At 49.2% G+C, this 15779-nt stretch overlaps 1 protein-coding gene across 1 annotated transcript in view; it reads right to left on the reverse strand.

Annotated features, from left to right (window-relative positions):
- LOC136324194 (stimulated by retinoic acid gene 6 protein-like) overlaps positions 1-9261 on the reverse strand; it is a 39566-nt gene extending 30305 nt beyond the window's left edge. Inside the window, 3 exon segments of the mRNA XM_066256696.1 lie at positions 8976-9035; positions 9037-9087; positions 9089-9261. Of these exon segments, the coding sequence (XP_066112793.1) occupies positions 8976-9035; positions 9037-9087; positions 9089-9162 (185 nt within the window). The 5' untranslated portion in view covers positions 9163-9261.
- Between the last annotated feature and the right edge of the window lie 6518 nt (positions 9262-15779).

Raw genomic sequence — 15779 nt, forward strand, 5'->3', positions numbered from 1 at the left:
CGAGGACCAGTACCGGTCTGTGGGTCATTTGGTACCAGTCCGCAGAGAAAGAATAAATACCATGAAACATTGTCAGAATAACAAATTTAAATACAGCCTGAATAATGAGGACATGCTTGTTCCTCCTTTAACTTAGCCCAATAAATATCGTAAGTTCGACAATTATATTTAAAAATACCACAGTTTTTATGCCGGTCGCATAATTTCATTTTGTGCATTTATCCGTCCCACCCTAAAGGCCAGTCTGTGAAAATATTTTCTGACATTAAACCAGTCTGTGGTCCAAAAAAGGTTGGGGACCACTGATCTAACCCACTGCCCTGTTAACTGGATCTAACTCCTTTTCTTGATGACACAGTTAGGGACAGATTCGGGTTCTGTGGGGCCCAAAGCTTGTATAATTTGGACATCCTTTTCAAATAAAGCTACTAAAATATCTTACTTTTTTCATGTTTTAAGGAAAACATATTGCCATGTAAACACTTCACTTAGGTGCCTCCCACCCCCCATAGCCTTGGAAGGGGCCTGTGCAATGGAGAAGCCCTGAGACTTAAGTTTCAGTAACAGCACAGGAAATCAGCCTTCACACACAGCTCTCCACAGCCAGAGGTCAAGAAGCCTCAGCTAGCTCCTGATCCGTGGCTGGGCGCTTGGGGCAGGACAGCCGCTATCTGGACTACAGAGTGTAGACTTTGTTCTCTCCAGGCTTCAGAGTCTGCAGGACAGGGACGCTGGGTCTCTTATCTAAAACACGTGACCGCAGCTCTGTGAGTTCTCTTTAAAGGGACCTCCTTCTTTCCGGGGCTCTTGCCACACTTGGTTCTTGCTGCTGTGACTCCAGCACACCACCTGTGTGTGCTCTTACCCTGCCAGGTCTTTGCTCACTTTGTTCCCTACCCCAGCAGCACCCATCCAGCCGTCTCCGGTGCTTTGATGGCCAGCTCCTACTTTTCCCTCAGGAGTCTCAGGGGACAGCACTCTGCTGGGGAGTCCATGAGCATGACACACTCCCCCACAACTCTTTAAAATTCTTGCACTCCCCAGTTATGTTTAACCGTGAGTCTGAAAAGTTTAGGAATGGGTGGGGGGAGGAGGGGGGAAGCTTAGTCTGTCAGAAATATGATAGAACTGAAGAACTCGGACTTTGGCTTTTTAGAAAGATCAACTGAGTCTCCCCATCCCATACAAAACATCAAAGGTTATTTTTCAAAAAGAAAGAAAACATGGCCATATTTGAAAGTAAGGAGGAAATCTATCAGAGACACAGAAACTACCAGAGGATCTGAACAATGGAGAGAGAGCGGGACCAGATCAAAGAGAAAAAAACATCAGCCCACATGGCTGCAGACTGTGAGACCACTCAAGGAGTGCTCCACACCCAGCATGCAAGAGGCTGAAGTGGGCAGGGCTGCCGACAGCCCACACAGGGACGAGCCGGGGCTCCTCAGGCACCCAGGAGTTCTCACACCCCTGCTGCCCAGCAGGCGTGGTGTCCGCATCTCCGGGGGCAGGATACATGGGGCACTCAGAGAGAGGCAGTGCCCAGATCACAGGTGACACCTGGAAGGCGCCAGGAGCTCTGGTTTCCAGAAGGCCAGCTCCTGAGATACCCAATGTAGGGGTACATGTCACCCCCGCCCCACAGCACTGAAAGAGGCCTTAGTACTGGCAGCAGCTGCCATCCCTCCCGAAGCCAACATCCCAGGGAAACTCCATCACAAAGATGAGCACACAACCAAGAACCACCACACAGCTGAGGAAAGATCACACCACAGAGGGAGCCCGAGGTTCAACAGAGAGAGAAACTTACTCCTGAGGAAGTAAAGGTAATACAGAATAGAGGAAATTCGCTATAAAAAATAAATAAATCTAGGAGGAAGTAGAGGGTACAAAAACCAATAGCAGGCAAAGAAATCAACAAAACACTGTTAATACTGAGCACAGGATTTGAAATTTATATATTTATAAAGTTACCAAATGAATTTACATTTATATAAATTAGGTAATAAATAAGAAGTACAAATGTCCAATAAGTTCTTAAATGTTCAAGTAGTAATAAAAGTAGAAATTAAGATGAATGCTGTCTTATCTATTAAATTGGGAATAACTGAAAATACTACACAGCATTACTAAAGTTGGTATTTCTTTACTGATCGCCAGAGTGTAAACTGGTTTAGTCACTCTGAGGATTAATTTTGTAATATATACACCAAGAACTTTTAAAACATAGCAATTCCATTTCCAGGAATTCTACTTCTAAATATAAGTTAAGGAAATCTGAGAGGTGTGTCTGAAGATAGGTACTAGAATGCTAAGATTCTCTCTCAATCTCTTCCTCATATGTGTGTATAACATTTTAAGTGTAATATATGCTATTGCAAAACATTCCAAATATTACCAAATGCATAAAGCAGTCAAGTCCTTTCTCTTCCCAGAATTATAATCTGTATAGTTTAAGCAAGAATGTTTATAACTGATATAGTTCAAAGCAAAAATGGGATCAGACTAAACTTGATAACTTCATTTAATCAATCAAAGGAAAGCAAATTCATTTTTTTTTTTTTGAGAGGACAGTCAGACAGACTCCCTCATGCGCCCGACGGGAATCCACCCGGCACGCCCACCAGGGGGCGACGCTCTGCCCCTCCGGGGTGTCGCTCTGCCGAAACCAGAGCCACTCCAGCGCCTGGGGCAGAGGCCAAGGAGCCATCCCCAGCACCCAGGCCATCTTTGCTCCAATGGAGCCTCGCTGCAGGAGGGGAAGAGAGAGACAGAGAGGAAGGAGAGGGGGAGGGGTGGAGAAGCAGATGGGCGCCTCTCCTGTGTGCCCTGGCTGGGAATCGAACCCAGGACTTCTGCCCGCCAGGCCGACGCTCTACCACTGAGCCAACCGGCCAGGGCCGAGCAAATTCATTTTAAAAAGGAAAGGAGGCCCTGGCCAGTTGGCTCAGCTGTACAGCGTCGGCCTGGCATGCAGGGGGCCCGGGTTCGATTCCCGGCCAGGGCACATAGGAGAAGCACCCATTTGCTTCTCCACCCACCCCCCCTCCTTCCTCTCTGTCTCTCTCTTCCCCTCCCGAAGCCAAGGCTTCATTGGAGCAAAGATGGCCCGGGCGCTGGGGATGGCTCCTCGGCCTCTGCCCCAGGCGCTAGAGTGGCTCTGGTCTCGGCAGAGCGATGCCCCAGAGGGTCAGAGCATCGCCCCCTGGTGGGCAGAGCATTGCCCCTGGTGGGCGTGCCAGGTGGATCCCGGTAAGGCACATGCGGGAGTCTGTCTGACTGTCTCTCCCCGTTTCCAGCTTCAGAAAAATACAAAAAAAAATTAAAAATAAAAAAAATTAAATTAAATTAAATTAAAAAGGAAAGGAAATTTCCCATGTCAGCATGTATAGACCCAGTGGACTTTTTTTGGATGGGTGACCCTGCCTACACAGATTCGCTGCCGAGAGTGTCGCCTGCTTGAAGGGGCCGAGCCAGAGTTAGCCTGGTAGCAGCTGGGAGCAGGTGAGCTCAAGAAAGGCGGATGGAGGCTGGGCCACTGGGCGTGCTTCCGCTTCCAGCAGCCACTGCGGCGAACAGGCGAGGCACGCACTGCAGTCAGCCCAAGTCAGAAAGCCCCAGAGACCGCTTCCTTGGTCTCTGAGACTCACACTGCTTGCTTCCTGGGAGGGAGGGGGACACGGCTGGTGGGGCAGGTCCGTGGGAGGGTGGGCAACGTGTGTTTACTACATATACTGTTGAGTGAAAAAAAATTATAAAACAATACGATCCCAAGTCGTGAACAGTGGTGAAACCAGAGGTCATTTGACTTTCTTTTTCCCAGAAAAACAGCCTCGTGTTCAGTGAACATTGGTCCTCTTTCCCTATCCCCTACCTGCTTTTGGATAGTTCTGGCCAAAGAAAAGGATTTCCCGTTTGTTGGGCTGAAAGGGGACTCTCGCTGGCTGTGTTTCTCCCTCCTCAGATTCCAGATCCTGTTTGCTCCTCTGCCCCCAGAGTGCCCGGGGTCAGCCATTCTCCGGGCTGAGCACCCCTCCCAGCCTCAATCAAGTGCATATCGTGGGCAGCCAGCCTGCATCCCTGCCCTCCTGCTAGGTGTAGGGATGTCAGGGGCCCTACCTGGGACCCCTGACTACACAATGGACTAAAGTCCTTCATTTGGTTAACCAGTAGCCAGAGCAGCTGCCCATGCTTGGCCCCATGACCAGTCTCCCACATTCATGCCGCTGGCGGGGGGCCCCAAAACATGGCACCCTTGCACAGAATGTCCCCACTGCCCTCAGAGCTGCTGCCTCCTCTTGGGCCCTCAAGAAAAGAGGCCCTGCCAGGAAAATCAGCTGAGTCCCGCCCAGCTCTGCTGCTACATGCCTGGCTCCTTAGGCTGAGGGGACCTGTGGATCTCAGTTCAGTCACTTAGGAACTGAGAAGGTTGAAGTGCTTGGGACTTAGCCCACTGTCACAGCAGCCAACCCACTGTATAGAAATGTCATTTTATGTGTCTGTGTCCACCCTGGATGGGGAGCTCCTAGGGGGCATTCACCTCCATGTGCCCAGCTCCTAGCCCGACACGTAATGATAGCTAACATTTCTCAAGAGCCTACTGCACACCAAGCTACCCTTAAGGGTTATACTTTTATTAACTAAGTTCATCCTCACAAAAGCCCTGTAAGGGGTACGATTATCACCCCACTTTACAGGAGCGGAAACTGAGGCACCAAAAGATCAGGAAACTTGTCCAAGCTGACCCAGCTAGCGATGGGAGGTAGCCAGGACTTAAACTCTGGCAATGTGGACGATCATATAAGTAATTCCCAATGGTCACATTCTATGACTCGTCGACGGTAATTTTCTGTTCCTATGGCATGGCAGTCTGAACTCTCTCGGAACAAAGACACAGGAATCGCAGGGACTTGTGAAGACTTAAGAGCAAATCTGTGTGCCATGAGGCAACGACAGGCTGTCTGCAGGAGGGGGGCAGGCGGGAGCATCAACAAAACAAGACTGCCAAGTGCCAGGCTAATTCAGTCTGGACGTGGGTGTTGTTTATATTCTTCTTCTCTTGTTTTGTATCAACTTGCAGTTTCATAATACAAAGTTCACTTTTTTTTTTTTTTTTTGTATTTTTTCTGAAGCTGGAAACGGGGAGGCAGTCAGACAGACTCCCGCATGCGCCCGACCGGGATCCACCCGGCATGCCCACCAGGGGGCGATGCTCTGCCCATCTGGGGCATCACTCTGCTGCAACCAGAGCCATTCTAGCGCCTGAGGCAGAGGCCACAGAGCCTTCCTCAGCGCCCGGGCCAACTTTGCTCCAATAGAGCCTTGGCTGCAGGAGGGGAAGAGAGAGACAGAGAGGAAGGAGAGGGGGAGGGGTGGAGAAGCAGATGGGCGCTTATCCTGTGTGCCCTGGCTGGGAATTGAACCTGGGACTCCCGCACACCAGGCCGACGCTCTACCACTGAGCCAACCGGCCAGGGCCAAAAAGTTCACATTTTTAAAAAATGAAATAAAATTAAGTCCACGGGCGACTATCATCAGACCTGCGTGGGCTGCCTGCCACCTTGCTGACATCTCTGTTCCTGCCCAGCTCCTCTAGCGCCCGCAGGCCCGCCTCCGACCGTCTTCCCAGCCATCTGCGTCAGAGCACCTCTCTTGCTCACTGCCTGTTGGTTTGTCTCTGTCACTGTCCGTGACCCTGAGAATCAAGGGTCTACAGTGAAAGATATTGCTTTCATTCCATTTTCTTCCAGAGACTTCTCTCTGTGTCCAAATCTGTTTTCTTCTTTGCCTTGACCTCTCCTATTCATTTTGACCTTATTGTGCAGCTAGGAAAGGTTAGCTCTGGGTCAGCCCCCTCCCTCAGAGGGGTGCATGGGGGTATCTCCGTGCTTGTGTGGGTCCTCAGATTTGCCTGGAGGGAAAAGCCTGGGACTTGGGGTCAGAGACCTTGAGACCTTATGTGAACCCTTCTCCTCCTGACACCTTGCTTACTTTGTCTGTAGAACAGATGTAACGCCATCACTTCCCTGGATCATTAGAGAACGAGCGGGAACGGTGTTTTGTTAACTGAAATGCTGAGGTCGCTGGTTCAAAACCCTAGGCTTGCCCAGACAAGGCACATACAAGAATCAACTATGAATTGATGCTTCCCGCTCCTCCACACCTCCTCTTTCTCTATCTCTCTCTCTCTTCTCTCTAAAATTCAAGAAATAAAACCTTAAAAAAAATCATTAGGCATGCTGGTTTTCGGGCCTGTCTCCACCTTCCCTACAATTGCCTCCATACACAGTATGTCTCAAGGTGGTAGCGAAGCCTCCGAGCAGCAGTGTGGCTCCAGTAGACCCAGGGGCTGCTTTCCCGGGTGTCATGGGCATCATCAGGAGACACAGGAGACACTGTACCAAGGAGCTGGACACCCGTCTGGGTGCCCTGGCTCTGCCCAGTGAACCAGCTGGTGAACTATCTCAGAGAGACAGAATCAGCTCGGCCAGGTCGGGAACAGGGCTCTCCACTGGGACTGAGCTGGGCGTCGTCCCCTGTGCCAAGCGACAGGCACTGTGGGAAAGAACCGTGCTTTACAGTTCACACAGCATCTCATTCCCAGGTCTCGCTGAATCCTCGGGAGAGCAAGGTTCAGAGAGGCTGTCACCGGCCCACAGTGGACTCAAACACGGGTACTAACTTAAGCTTTGAGGCTCAGAGGTGAGGTATTAATTGGCCTTTCATGTCTGGCCTGTCTTTTTTCCATTTTCTCTAGGGCCTCTCTGTTTCCTCCTCTGTGTCCAGATCTCTGGTGATTCGCCTTTGCCCTGACCTTGTCCATTCATCTGAGCTTACTAGTACAGCGATACATGGTCAGCCCCTGGTAGGTACCTCCTTTAGAGGGTGTGCGTGGGTGTTAGCATGCGTGTCTGAGAAGTTCGGAGAGAGCAACATGGAAAAAAAATGGTGACTGAAGAAGACAGGTGCCTGCTTTTTTACTCCTCGCCATGCGTAACTTTCTAATACAGCAACATTTGTTTTCATTTCTTTTCACTTAATAAAGTAACAATAATAGTAACTATCATCATTTGTTAAAGGTTTGCCACATGTTGGAGATTAAACTAAGGTCTTTATAGTTGTCATCTCACTTAATCCTTTTACTTCATGGATGAGGAAACTGAGGCTTAAAGTGAATGCCCAAAGCCGCTCAGCCAGAGAACAGCAGAGCTAGAATTTGATCCCTCATTCTATTTTCTATGAGGGAAACATACACACACACACACAGATTACATTGAGACATTGAAAAACGTTATGTGTCTGTGGTCCTCAGAGAAGACAGTGACCCCTCCTGTTCACTGGTCAGACGAATCTGAACATGCTCAGGCCTGAGCACTGCCCTGGGAGAACGTCCCTGAGCAGGTGGTCCAGGTGCAGGGAATGACCGTGGCGAGGAGGCCCTGGAGAAACGCATGGAGGCCGCGGCGGGTACGGGGCTGATTCAGAGGAAGGTCCGGGCCCAGACGCCACACCTGGCACCACAGGTGGGCCAAGTTCTTCGGGTCCAGCCAGACTCTTCTTCTGAGTTCAGACCATAAAGCCACTTGCCTGCTGCTTTGCCATCTCCTCCTAGATGTCCCAATGGCACTCCATTCCAACACGTGCCAACTGAACAGCCCCTCCAACCTGCTCCTTCTCTGGGGGTCCTCACCTCAGGAACACCGCCATCATCACCCTTTAGTCCAGCGGTTCTCAACCTGTGGGTCGGGACCCCGGCGGGGTCGCCTAAAGCCATCGGAAAATACATAATGCATATCAGGTATTTACATTCCGAATCATAACTGTAGCAAAATTACAGTTATGAAGTAGCCACCAAAATTATTTTTTGGTTTGGGGTCACCGCAACATGAGTATTGCGGGGTCATGGCATTAGAAAGGTTGAGAACCACTGCTTTAGTGGTTCTCAAAGACCCAGAGTCATCCTCAGCTTCCTCCTATTTAAGTAACACTCAAACCAAGCTCAGTAAGTTCAAGCTCTCCAAACACTACCGAAATCCGACAAATCTTGATCCCTACACCCACCAGCTTAGTCCAGGCCACCGTCCTCTTTGCCTGGGCTTTGCAGTGCCTCCTGCCGGGTCTCCTACCTCCGGCAGTGGCCCCCTCCAATCCATTCTCCACCCTGTGACCAACCTTCCTAAAAGTCCACCTCCCCCCACATCACTGCCCTGCACCCTCTCAGCCCAGGAGGCCAGCGGAGAGAGGGGAGGAAGAGACCCAGATCCTGAGACATTCCAGTTCATGCCCGCACCCACCCAGCTCTCTGTGCACCTGCCCTTCAAGCTGACCTCCGGTCGGTTTCCTGTCACATGCCCCTCTCCGTGCACTGTTCTCAGGCTCTCTGCCTGGGACTCCCGTGGTCTCCTTTGCCAAGCGACTCTCCTGATGCCTGTCCATGTTTTCCTGACTCCTCTTCTCCCTTTCGTCCTCCACAGCAGCCCCTGGCAAGCTGAGAGCAAAGGTGCTAATTGGCCTGTATTTGGAGTAGTCTTTTAGGTTCTTAGCTCTTAGACATTTAAATATTTGAGTGAGGAGTCTTCATTCCTGACCCCTGGGCAAGACTTTAGAGTTCTCAAATGAGTCCTTCCACATTCTTGTTCTCACATAATATACACAAAGCTGGGGGCCAGGCAGGACAGGGGTTGTTACTCCTGATCTTCAGATGAGGATGAGGAAACTGAGGATTCAAATCAGGGTCCTCTACCACCACGCTGGGGCTCCTCCCACTCCCTCGGTGGCTCCAGACTGAAGAATGGACATCTGTTCCCTCACCCAGGAGCCCCATTCCTGGTTCCTTCCTCCGTGCCAGACTGCCTACAAATAACTAAGCCATGCCTGTCTCCCAATCTTCCATGAGTCACCAAATCAATGAGGACGGCTGCCAAAGCATGTGGCTGTCCAGCCGACCTTGCCGTAACCCTCGTCCTAAAACTCACCTCTCAGCTGTGGCGGCCATGCCCGTGGAAGAGCGCCCGCAGCTCCGGCGAGCTGTCTGCCTCTCTCGGTTGTTCCTCGATCTCCTCCGGCTTCTTGGTTGTGACTGCTTCCAAGTCTGCTGTTCTGCCCAGTGCTGTTCACAGCACCCAAAACACTCACAGAGAACGCAAACATCCAGTCAAACATTTACCAGAGGAGTGGAAGCGGGCGGCAGCCGGGTTCCGTTTCAGGACTCTGCCAACTTTTCTTCTGCTCCTCTGCCCCTCCTCCTGCTGCGAGGGCGAGAGCTCCCTCCTGGCTCCTCTCTCTGGTTGTCTCCTTTAGGCGCCTGGTGTAAGCACTGCCCCTGAGCTATCAGAGCTCTGCCCAGCGACAGAGGCCTCCTTAGCCAGCAGTAAAAATCATCACCAGCAATAAAGTAGGACCGGGCCTCAAAGCAATAAAGTGAACTGGGACACTAGAACCTCTGGCTTTGAGATTCTTCTTGGAAACAAAGCTGCCCGTTCGCTGGGAGAAAGGGCTGGAGACAAATTGCAAACCCGACCTCGCTGGTGTGGTGGAGAAGGTGATAAAATGTCCCAGTTATCAGAATTGCCCAAGGATTCTAAATGCCCACCCTGATTCCACATGATCTTTTGGGACCCAATGGGAAGTAGGCCCCAGGTGTCCTTTTCTGTCAATTCACTGAGTCCATCAGCTCCTGGGCCAGTTGATGGCCCCGCTGCACGTTTATCACCCACAAATGTCTGTGGCTCCTCCTGTTCTCTTGCTCTATTCATTATGTCTCCCAGTGGTTCTGGTCCATCCATCTGTGTCAGAGGGTTCAGGAGGTAGGTGTACCTTGTTCACATCCTCTTTTCCCTCTGCCATTGCGGAGTTGGTGTTCAGACTAGTGAGCCACAACCTGGAAAGAGCCTGGGTCCCTGAATCAACACTGCAGGAGACTAGGGATAGCTGTTTGAAACTTTACATGAATAAGCAATAAACTTCTACGATGTTAGAACCCTTAGACACTTTGGAGTTGGCTAGAGCAGCTCGTCCTTACCTTAATCAATACACCGCATTTTTTCTTCACACTGCTTCCGCCCCAGATCCTGCTCTCTTCACCTCCTGTCTGAACGAGAGCTTTCTCCTGGCCCTGCAGCCTCCGGGCTCCGGGCTTGGTGCACACATGCATCTCCCTGAAGCACAACTCAGGCCTGTCACACCCTTGCCCAGCATCCTCCCACGCTCTGCACTCCCGACCCTAGCACTCCAATCCAAGCCCTCCGAGAAGTTGCTTCAACCTTCTCTTCCAGTCCAATCTTCACTGGCTTCCTGCACACTTCGACAGGTGTTTTAAAGTTGTTTCTTCATCCTTAAACAGAGCCTTCCATGCTGCTCTGAATCTTCAGAGAGCAAAAAACAGAGATCCACCCAAGTTGCCCTGAGTTAAAGGGGCTTCCTATAACTCTGGGAAGGGCTGGGACCTAACCTGGGAAGGTATGAGAAACTGAAGCCACTCTTGGGAATGGTTCCTCCCCTCTCGTGGCTAGTGGGTCTCGGTCTCTCTTTCTCTTGTCTCTCTCCCTCTTGGCATTTTTGCTTCAACCTATTCTCCCTATGGTTCAGTCCATTTGCTTCTTTATGATTTATACTTTCCCATGGCTTCAAGTCCCCACTGTCCCGACACGAGTTCATGGCATCCTTTCAGCTTCTACCCCCAAATTTACTGGCTCTTTTCCAGGGTTCCCCCCTGTTTTAACAGCCAAGAGCAAAGATCCGTCCAGTTTATCTTTCCCTCAGGTAGGACACAGGCCAGTGTGAGCCTCTGTCTTGGGCTCCATCATACATCCTCCATATTGGTTTTCTTGAGGCTGCATTAACAAGATGCCACACAGTGGGTGGCTTACACAACAGACACTCATTATTTCAGTTCTAAAAGCTGGAAGTCCAAAATCAAGGTGTTGGTGGGTTTGATTTCTACTAAGGCCTCTTTCCATGGCTACCTTGTCACCGTGTCCTCATATAGCCTTTCCTCTGTGCACACACACCCCTGGTGTCTCTCTCTGTATGTCCTACTCTCCTCTTCTTAGAAGCCAGGGGTCAGATTGGATTAGGGCCCACCCTCATGGCCTCATTTTAACTTAATTACCTCTTTAAAGGCCCGATCTCCAAATACAGTCACATTCTAAGGGGTTAGGTTTTCAGTATATGAATTTGGGGGTGGGGAAACGCCATCCATCCATAACACCCCTGTTCTAAGCAGCTCCGGTGGAGTGGGAGAGGGTCATGGAGGCAGTGAGCAGGCACCATGACTGACACATTCAGGCCGTTGGTGTTTGCCCACTTTGACCCCTTTCCTCCCACCTAGAACACGTTCTCCCACCTCTGCCCACCATCACTGTTTCTGTTCACTCGGTCCTGCCTCAAGTACACTAACTGGCATGAAGCACAACTTGATCACCACGGAGTAACCTTATTTCCTTCGCTTTGGTTTACATCTCTTTTATGGCATGTACGTAGGCCTTCTTTATTTGTTCATTTAACACATATTTATTGCAAAGTAGTCTGGGGCAACAGCTCAGAGAGTAGGTCTTGGGGCCACCTCCACAATTTACTAGCTGTGTCACTTTGGGTAAAGTACATGGTTAACCTCTTTGATCCTTGGTTTTTATCTGAGAGGAGTTACACCTACTGCGTGGACATGTGAGGGAGAAGTGACCTAAGGCACATAAAATGCTTAGGAGGGTGCCTGACACACAGTAAGCAGTCAGTGAACGTTAGTTATTATTGGGTGCCCGTTCCCTGCCAGGTTCTGACTGTTCTGTGACTATCCAGTCACATCCCAGTTCACTGTGTCAAGTCTCAGCTCCTCTGCTGATCACAGTGGTTCAGGAGCCACGACTACATCAGACTCAGCATGATGTCTGGGATACAGAGGAGGCCTCATAAATGCCTGTTCTCAAAATTGAAAATAATGAAATGAAAATGAAAAGGATAGAAATATAAAGACCGAGTGCAACGTTAACTCTCTTCCTGGATGCCTAGACACAAAGGAACGCTGTAGATGTGTTTCCTCTGGAACCAGGCCCTCTCCTTGCCTGGAAGAAGCCATTCTTGGTGCATCCACGCCACGTCGCTCAGAGAGAAGACTTGTAAAGCGCTTCTTCCGGGCACAGGAGATGCTTCTCTTCTGGGAGTGCCCATCTACCAGTGCCTCCTGGCTCCACTGCCCAGGCTGCAAATGGGTATTCTAAATTCTTGAATTATCACAGTGGTTTTCCTCACAATTCTACAATTCCTCTTTTCACACCATTAAAGAAGAGTCATTTTCAATTGTTACTGACCACCCTGGGGAGGCTGGGAAGGCAGCCACCTTAAAGCGGGAGAAACACTAAGACACTTATTATAAAATGCTTAAGGTCAGCAAAATGTCATCCATAGTAATAAGAACCTATTTCTAAGGGGCTACCATGCTCCAAACATGACCCCTTTTGAATCTGAAGTCAAACCCGTGTGATAGATTTCATTCTTCCCTCTCTCATACTTTCCCCACTTAGTGCTGAATCCCGATGTCAAACTTAACATGGATCTGGAGAATGTGTCAACGTTTGACTTCTCTCTACCATTGCAACCTACGCAAGCATTTTGGAATATTGCTTCTCCTATCCAATGTACATGAATTCCTTTTTAAAGCTTTGGGGCATTGGAATACTTTTGCTGAATTAATCCAGGTTATTGAAAAAAAAACTGAATGGAACAGAGCCCTGTAGCCCTCCACTCGAGACATCTTTCCAGGAGCCATGTCATGGTGCTGCAGTCAGCTGGCAAAGAGCGAGGGAAGATACTTGGCAAAGAGCGAGGGAAGATACTTGGCAAAGAGCGAGGGAAGATACTTGGCAAAGAGCGAGGGAAGATACGACTGATTACACCAGAACCCGGTTAGGAAGGCTTACTGTGTGTGAGCCTGTACCAGCAGGGTTCAGAGTTCCTGTGACATGACAGAAGGAAATTGAGCACTTCATCACAAAGGCCGTGCTTGTCTCCCAAGTGTCGGGAGCTTATCACAGGACAGCCTCTGTTTATGCTGTAGACATACGGCTTAATTATTAAACTCAGAAACAAAAGAACCTAGACATATGGGAGACCTAATGCAATTTCTCCATTAGGTAGTATCGATGGCTTTCTGGGATGGGTGGGACCCTTGACTAAGAACATTTTTTTCTCTCTTTGAAAAAGAATGAAACTAACCTATATTCCCATCCTATCCCTTTTCTGTCGCAAGCAGGGCTGGCTCTTCTTGCTGGCAGAATAAAGACAAACTCCTTAGCAGGGCATTCAGTGACCTTTGTGACATGATCCCATTCATCTTCCCAGACTGGACACAACTCTGGATAAGTGCACAGGAAAGCTGGACTGACCTCTCAGGTGCCATGCACCTCTCCTGCCCTCACTCATTTATTCACGTCACAGATATTTATGAGGTACCCATGTGCCAAGACTATGCTAGTCCCCAAGGATAGACACTCTAGGGACACATCTTGTACTGTCTTCCCAGGTTGGCCAAAATCCTGACTTAAGCATAGTGTCCGTCCTAGGGAGGGGTTGGTGCTTTTTGGTTTTTCACAGTTGGTATACAGAGAATGCGGAAGAGCTTACTGCACCAGAAGGCGGGCTGGACGAATGGCTGAGATGGGGCTGCACAGGGACAGACAGGAACAACAGATCAGATCCCCTAGAAGCCATGTCTAGAGCTCCAGGAAGGGGACTCATCTAAACCGAAGGCCAATAAAACTGATGCCCAGGTCATCCTTGGGCTAGGACACCCGGAAACCTACTTGAGCTGTGTCCTGAAGAGCTGTGTGATTTTGACCAAGACCCAGCCTATCTTCTGCTGCAGTCACCTCCTCTGTAAACTGAGGATGATGGAGGTGGTTTCTAAAGACTCCCTTTCCCTATCTGATCCAGCTCAGATGTCACCTCTGTGAAGCCTTCCCTGACTTCCTTCACCCACCCCATTACTGCAGGCAGACTCACACCTCTGAACACTCAGTGATTATCTGTACACATTTCAACTCTCTCCTCCAGACCAAGAGCACCTTATCCCAGCACTCTGGCGTATTTGAATTATTAGAAAATATTTATCGAACTGATGAATGAGGAATGTCATTTCTAGATCTGTAATCCCTGTATTGTCCACAAGGTGGCAATTTGCTTGGGTGGCCACAACTCAAACTTTGCATTTTGGTGGAAGCCCTGGGAAAAGATGTGGAAGGAAGGGAAGAATGGAGAACTAGGAAAGACTTTCTGCACTTATCTTCTGGCCCCCAGGTGGGCAAATGTTATCCTCTCCCCCTCTACATTTAACGTATCTGTCAGACAGTAATGCAGGCCTGCGCTGCCAGTGCCAAGCCTGGATGTTACCACATCCAGCAGGCCAGGTAAGCCGGGGATCTGGCCCTCTCTGACCTCTCCAGCCTCACCTCCCGCCTCCCGAGCTTCCACACCCCCACACAGCTCTGCAGCTAGCATGAGTTTTCTCCTCACTCTTGACTGTACCATGTTCCCTCTGGTCTTCATGCCTTTGGACACACTGTTCCCTCTCTCTGCTCTCCTTCCAGACACCTACTGTCTCCCCCAGACTCATTTTAGGAAGCACCTTTTCCAGAAAACCCTTGCCAGATGACAGAAGGGCCTCAACTCCCTGCTCCACTGAGGGAATCCATCTCCACTTTTTCCCATAATTCTGTGGACCCACAAGTGTTGCCCAGTGTTAACTGGCGTTGGGGGAACCAGAGTTCACTGGGCTTTGGGTTTTGGGGAGTTTTCAAAAGGAAATGGGAAATGGATGCCAATCACCTTTAAAATGTTGGACTGTTTCCTCCACTCAGATACCACAGGCTCAGGGTTGGAAAATGAATCTTCTGCTCATTTTCTCAGAGTCATGCTTACACAATGCTCTTTCTACTTCTCAAAGGGACTGTGGATCATGTGTCAATGTGCCTCTATGATTGTGTACCCCAACCAGCATGAAACACATGTTATTTCATAATGACACCCTTTATTAGGTCAATAATTGTATAAAAAGCAGGCAAATCATTCCTGTATACATTTATCTGCTAATCATGACCATATTTTGCACAACCCACGCCCCACGGTCAGACACCATGCGAATGGTGGCTCAGTGCGAAGGATATAAAAATCCTCTCACCCAATCCCTGATTCTTTGATTCCCTCCATACTCCTTACCAGGACTCATCCTTGAAATCCCCCACTGACAGGGAGCTCACTACCTCTGGAGTAGTTGGCCCTGCTCTGACCACCACATAAAGTGACCTTTGCTGGGGCTCCTTTTGGGGAAAAGGCATCCTCTGGAGTAGTCCATTCTCTCTTTGGACAACTATGACCACTTGAAAGTTTGAACTCACTAGGAAGGCTGTCCCTGAGAAGCAGCATGGGGTTGATTTCTTTTGTTTTCAGGTCCCGCTTTGTTCATTTAACACTTTAAGTGTTTTCTTCACATTATTAAACAATCTTGAATTTCTTCATATATGTACAATCACATATTTACAAATATGCCATCACACATGACATGCAATTTATAATTGATATTTCACTAAACAATATATTACAAACATCTTTTTGTTTTAGTTAACCTACATATCCTTCTTCATTTTCAAATCCCGCCTAATCCTCTATCGTTGAATCACTTACTTAATTATCGCCTATCAGTAGGCATACAGTTTCCAATCTTTTGCTATAGTAACCAACTTCAGAATAATATCTTCACACACAGTGATATATATTTTTTTGTATTTTTC

Source organism: Saccopteryx bilineata, chromosome 2 (assembly GCF_036850765.1).
Source record: "Saccopteryx bilineata isolate mSacBil1 chromosome 2, mSacBil1_pri_phased_curated, whole genome shotgun sequence".
Lineage (NCBI taxonomy): Eukaryota > Metazoa > Chordata > Mammalia > Chiroptera > Emballonuridae > Saccopteryx > Saccopteryx bilineata.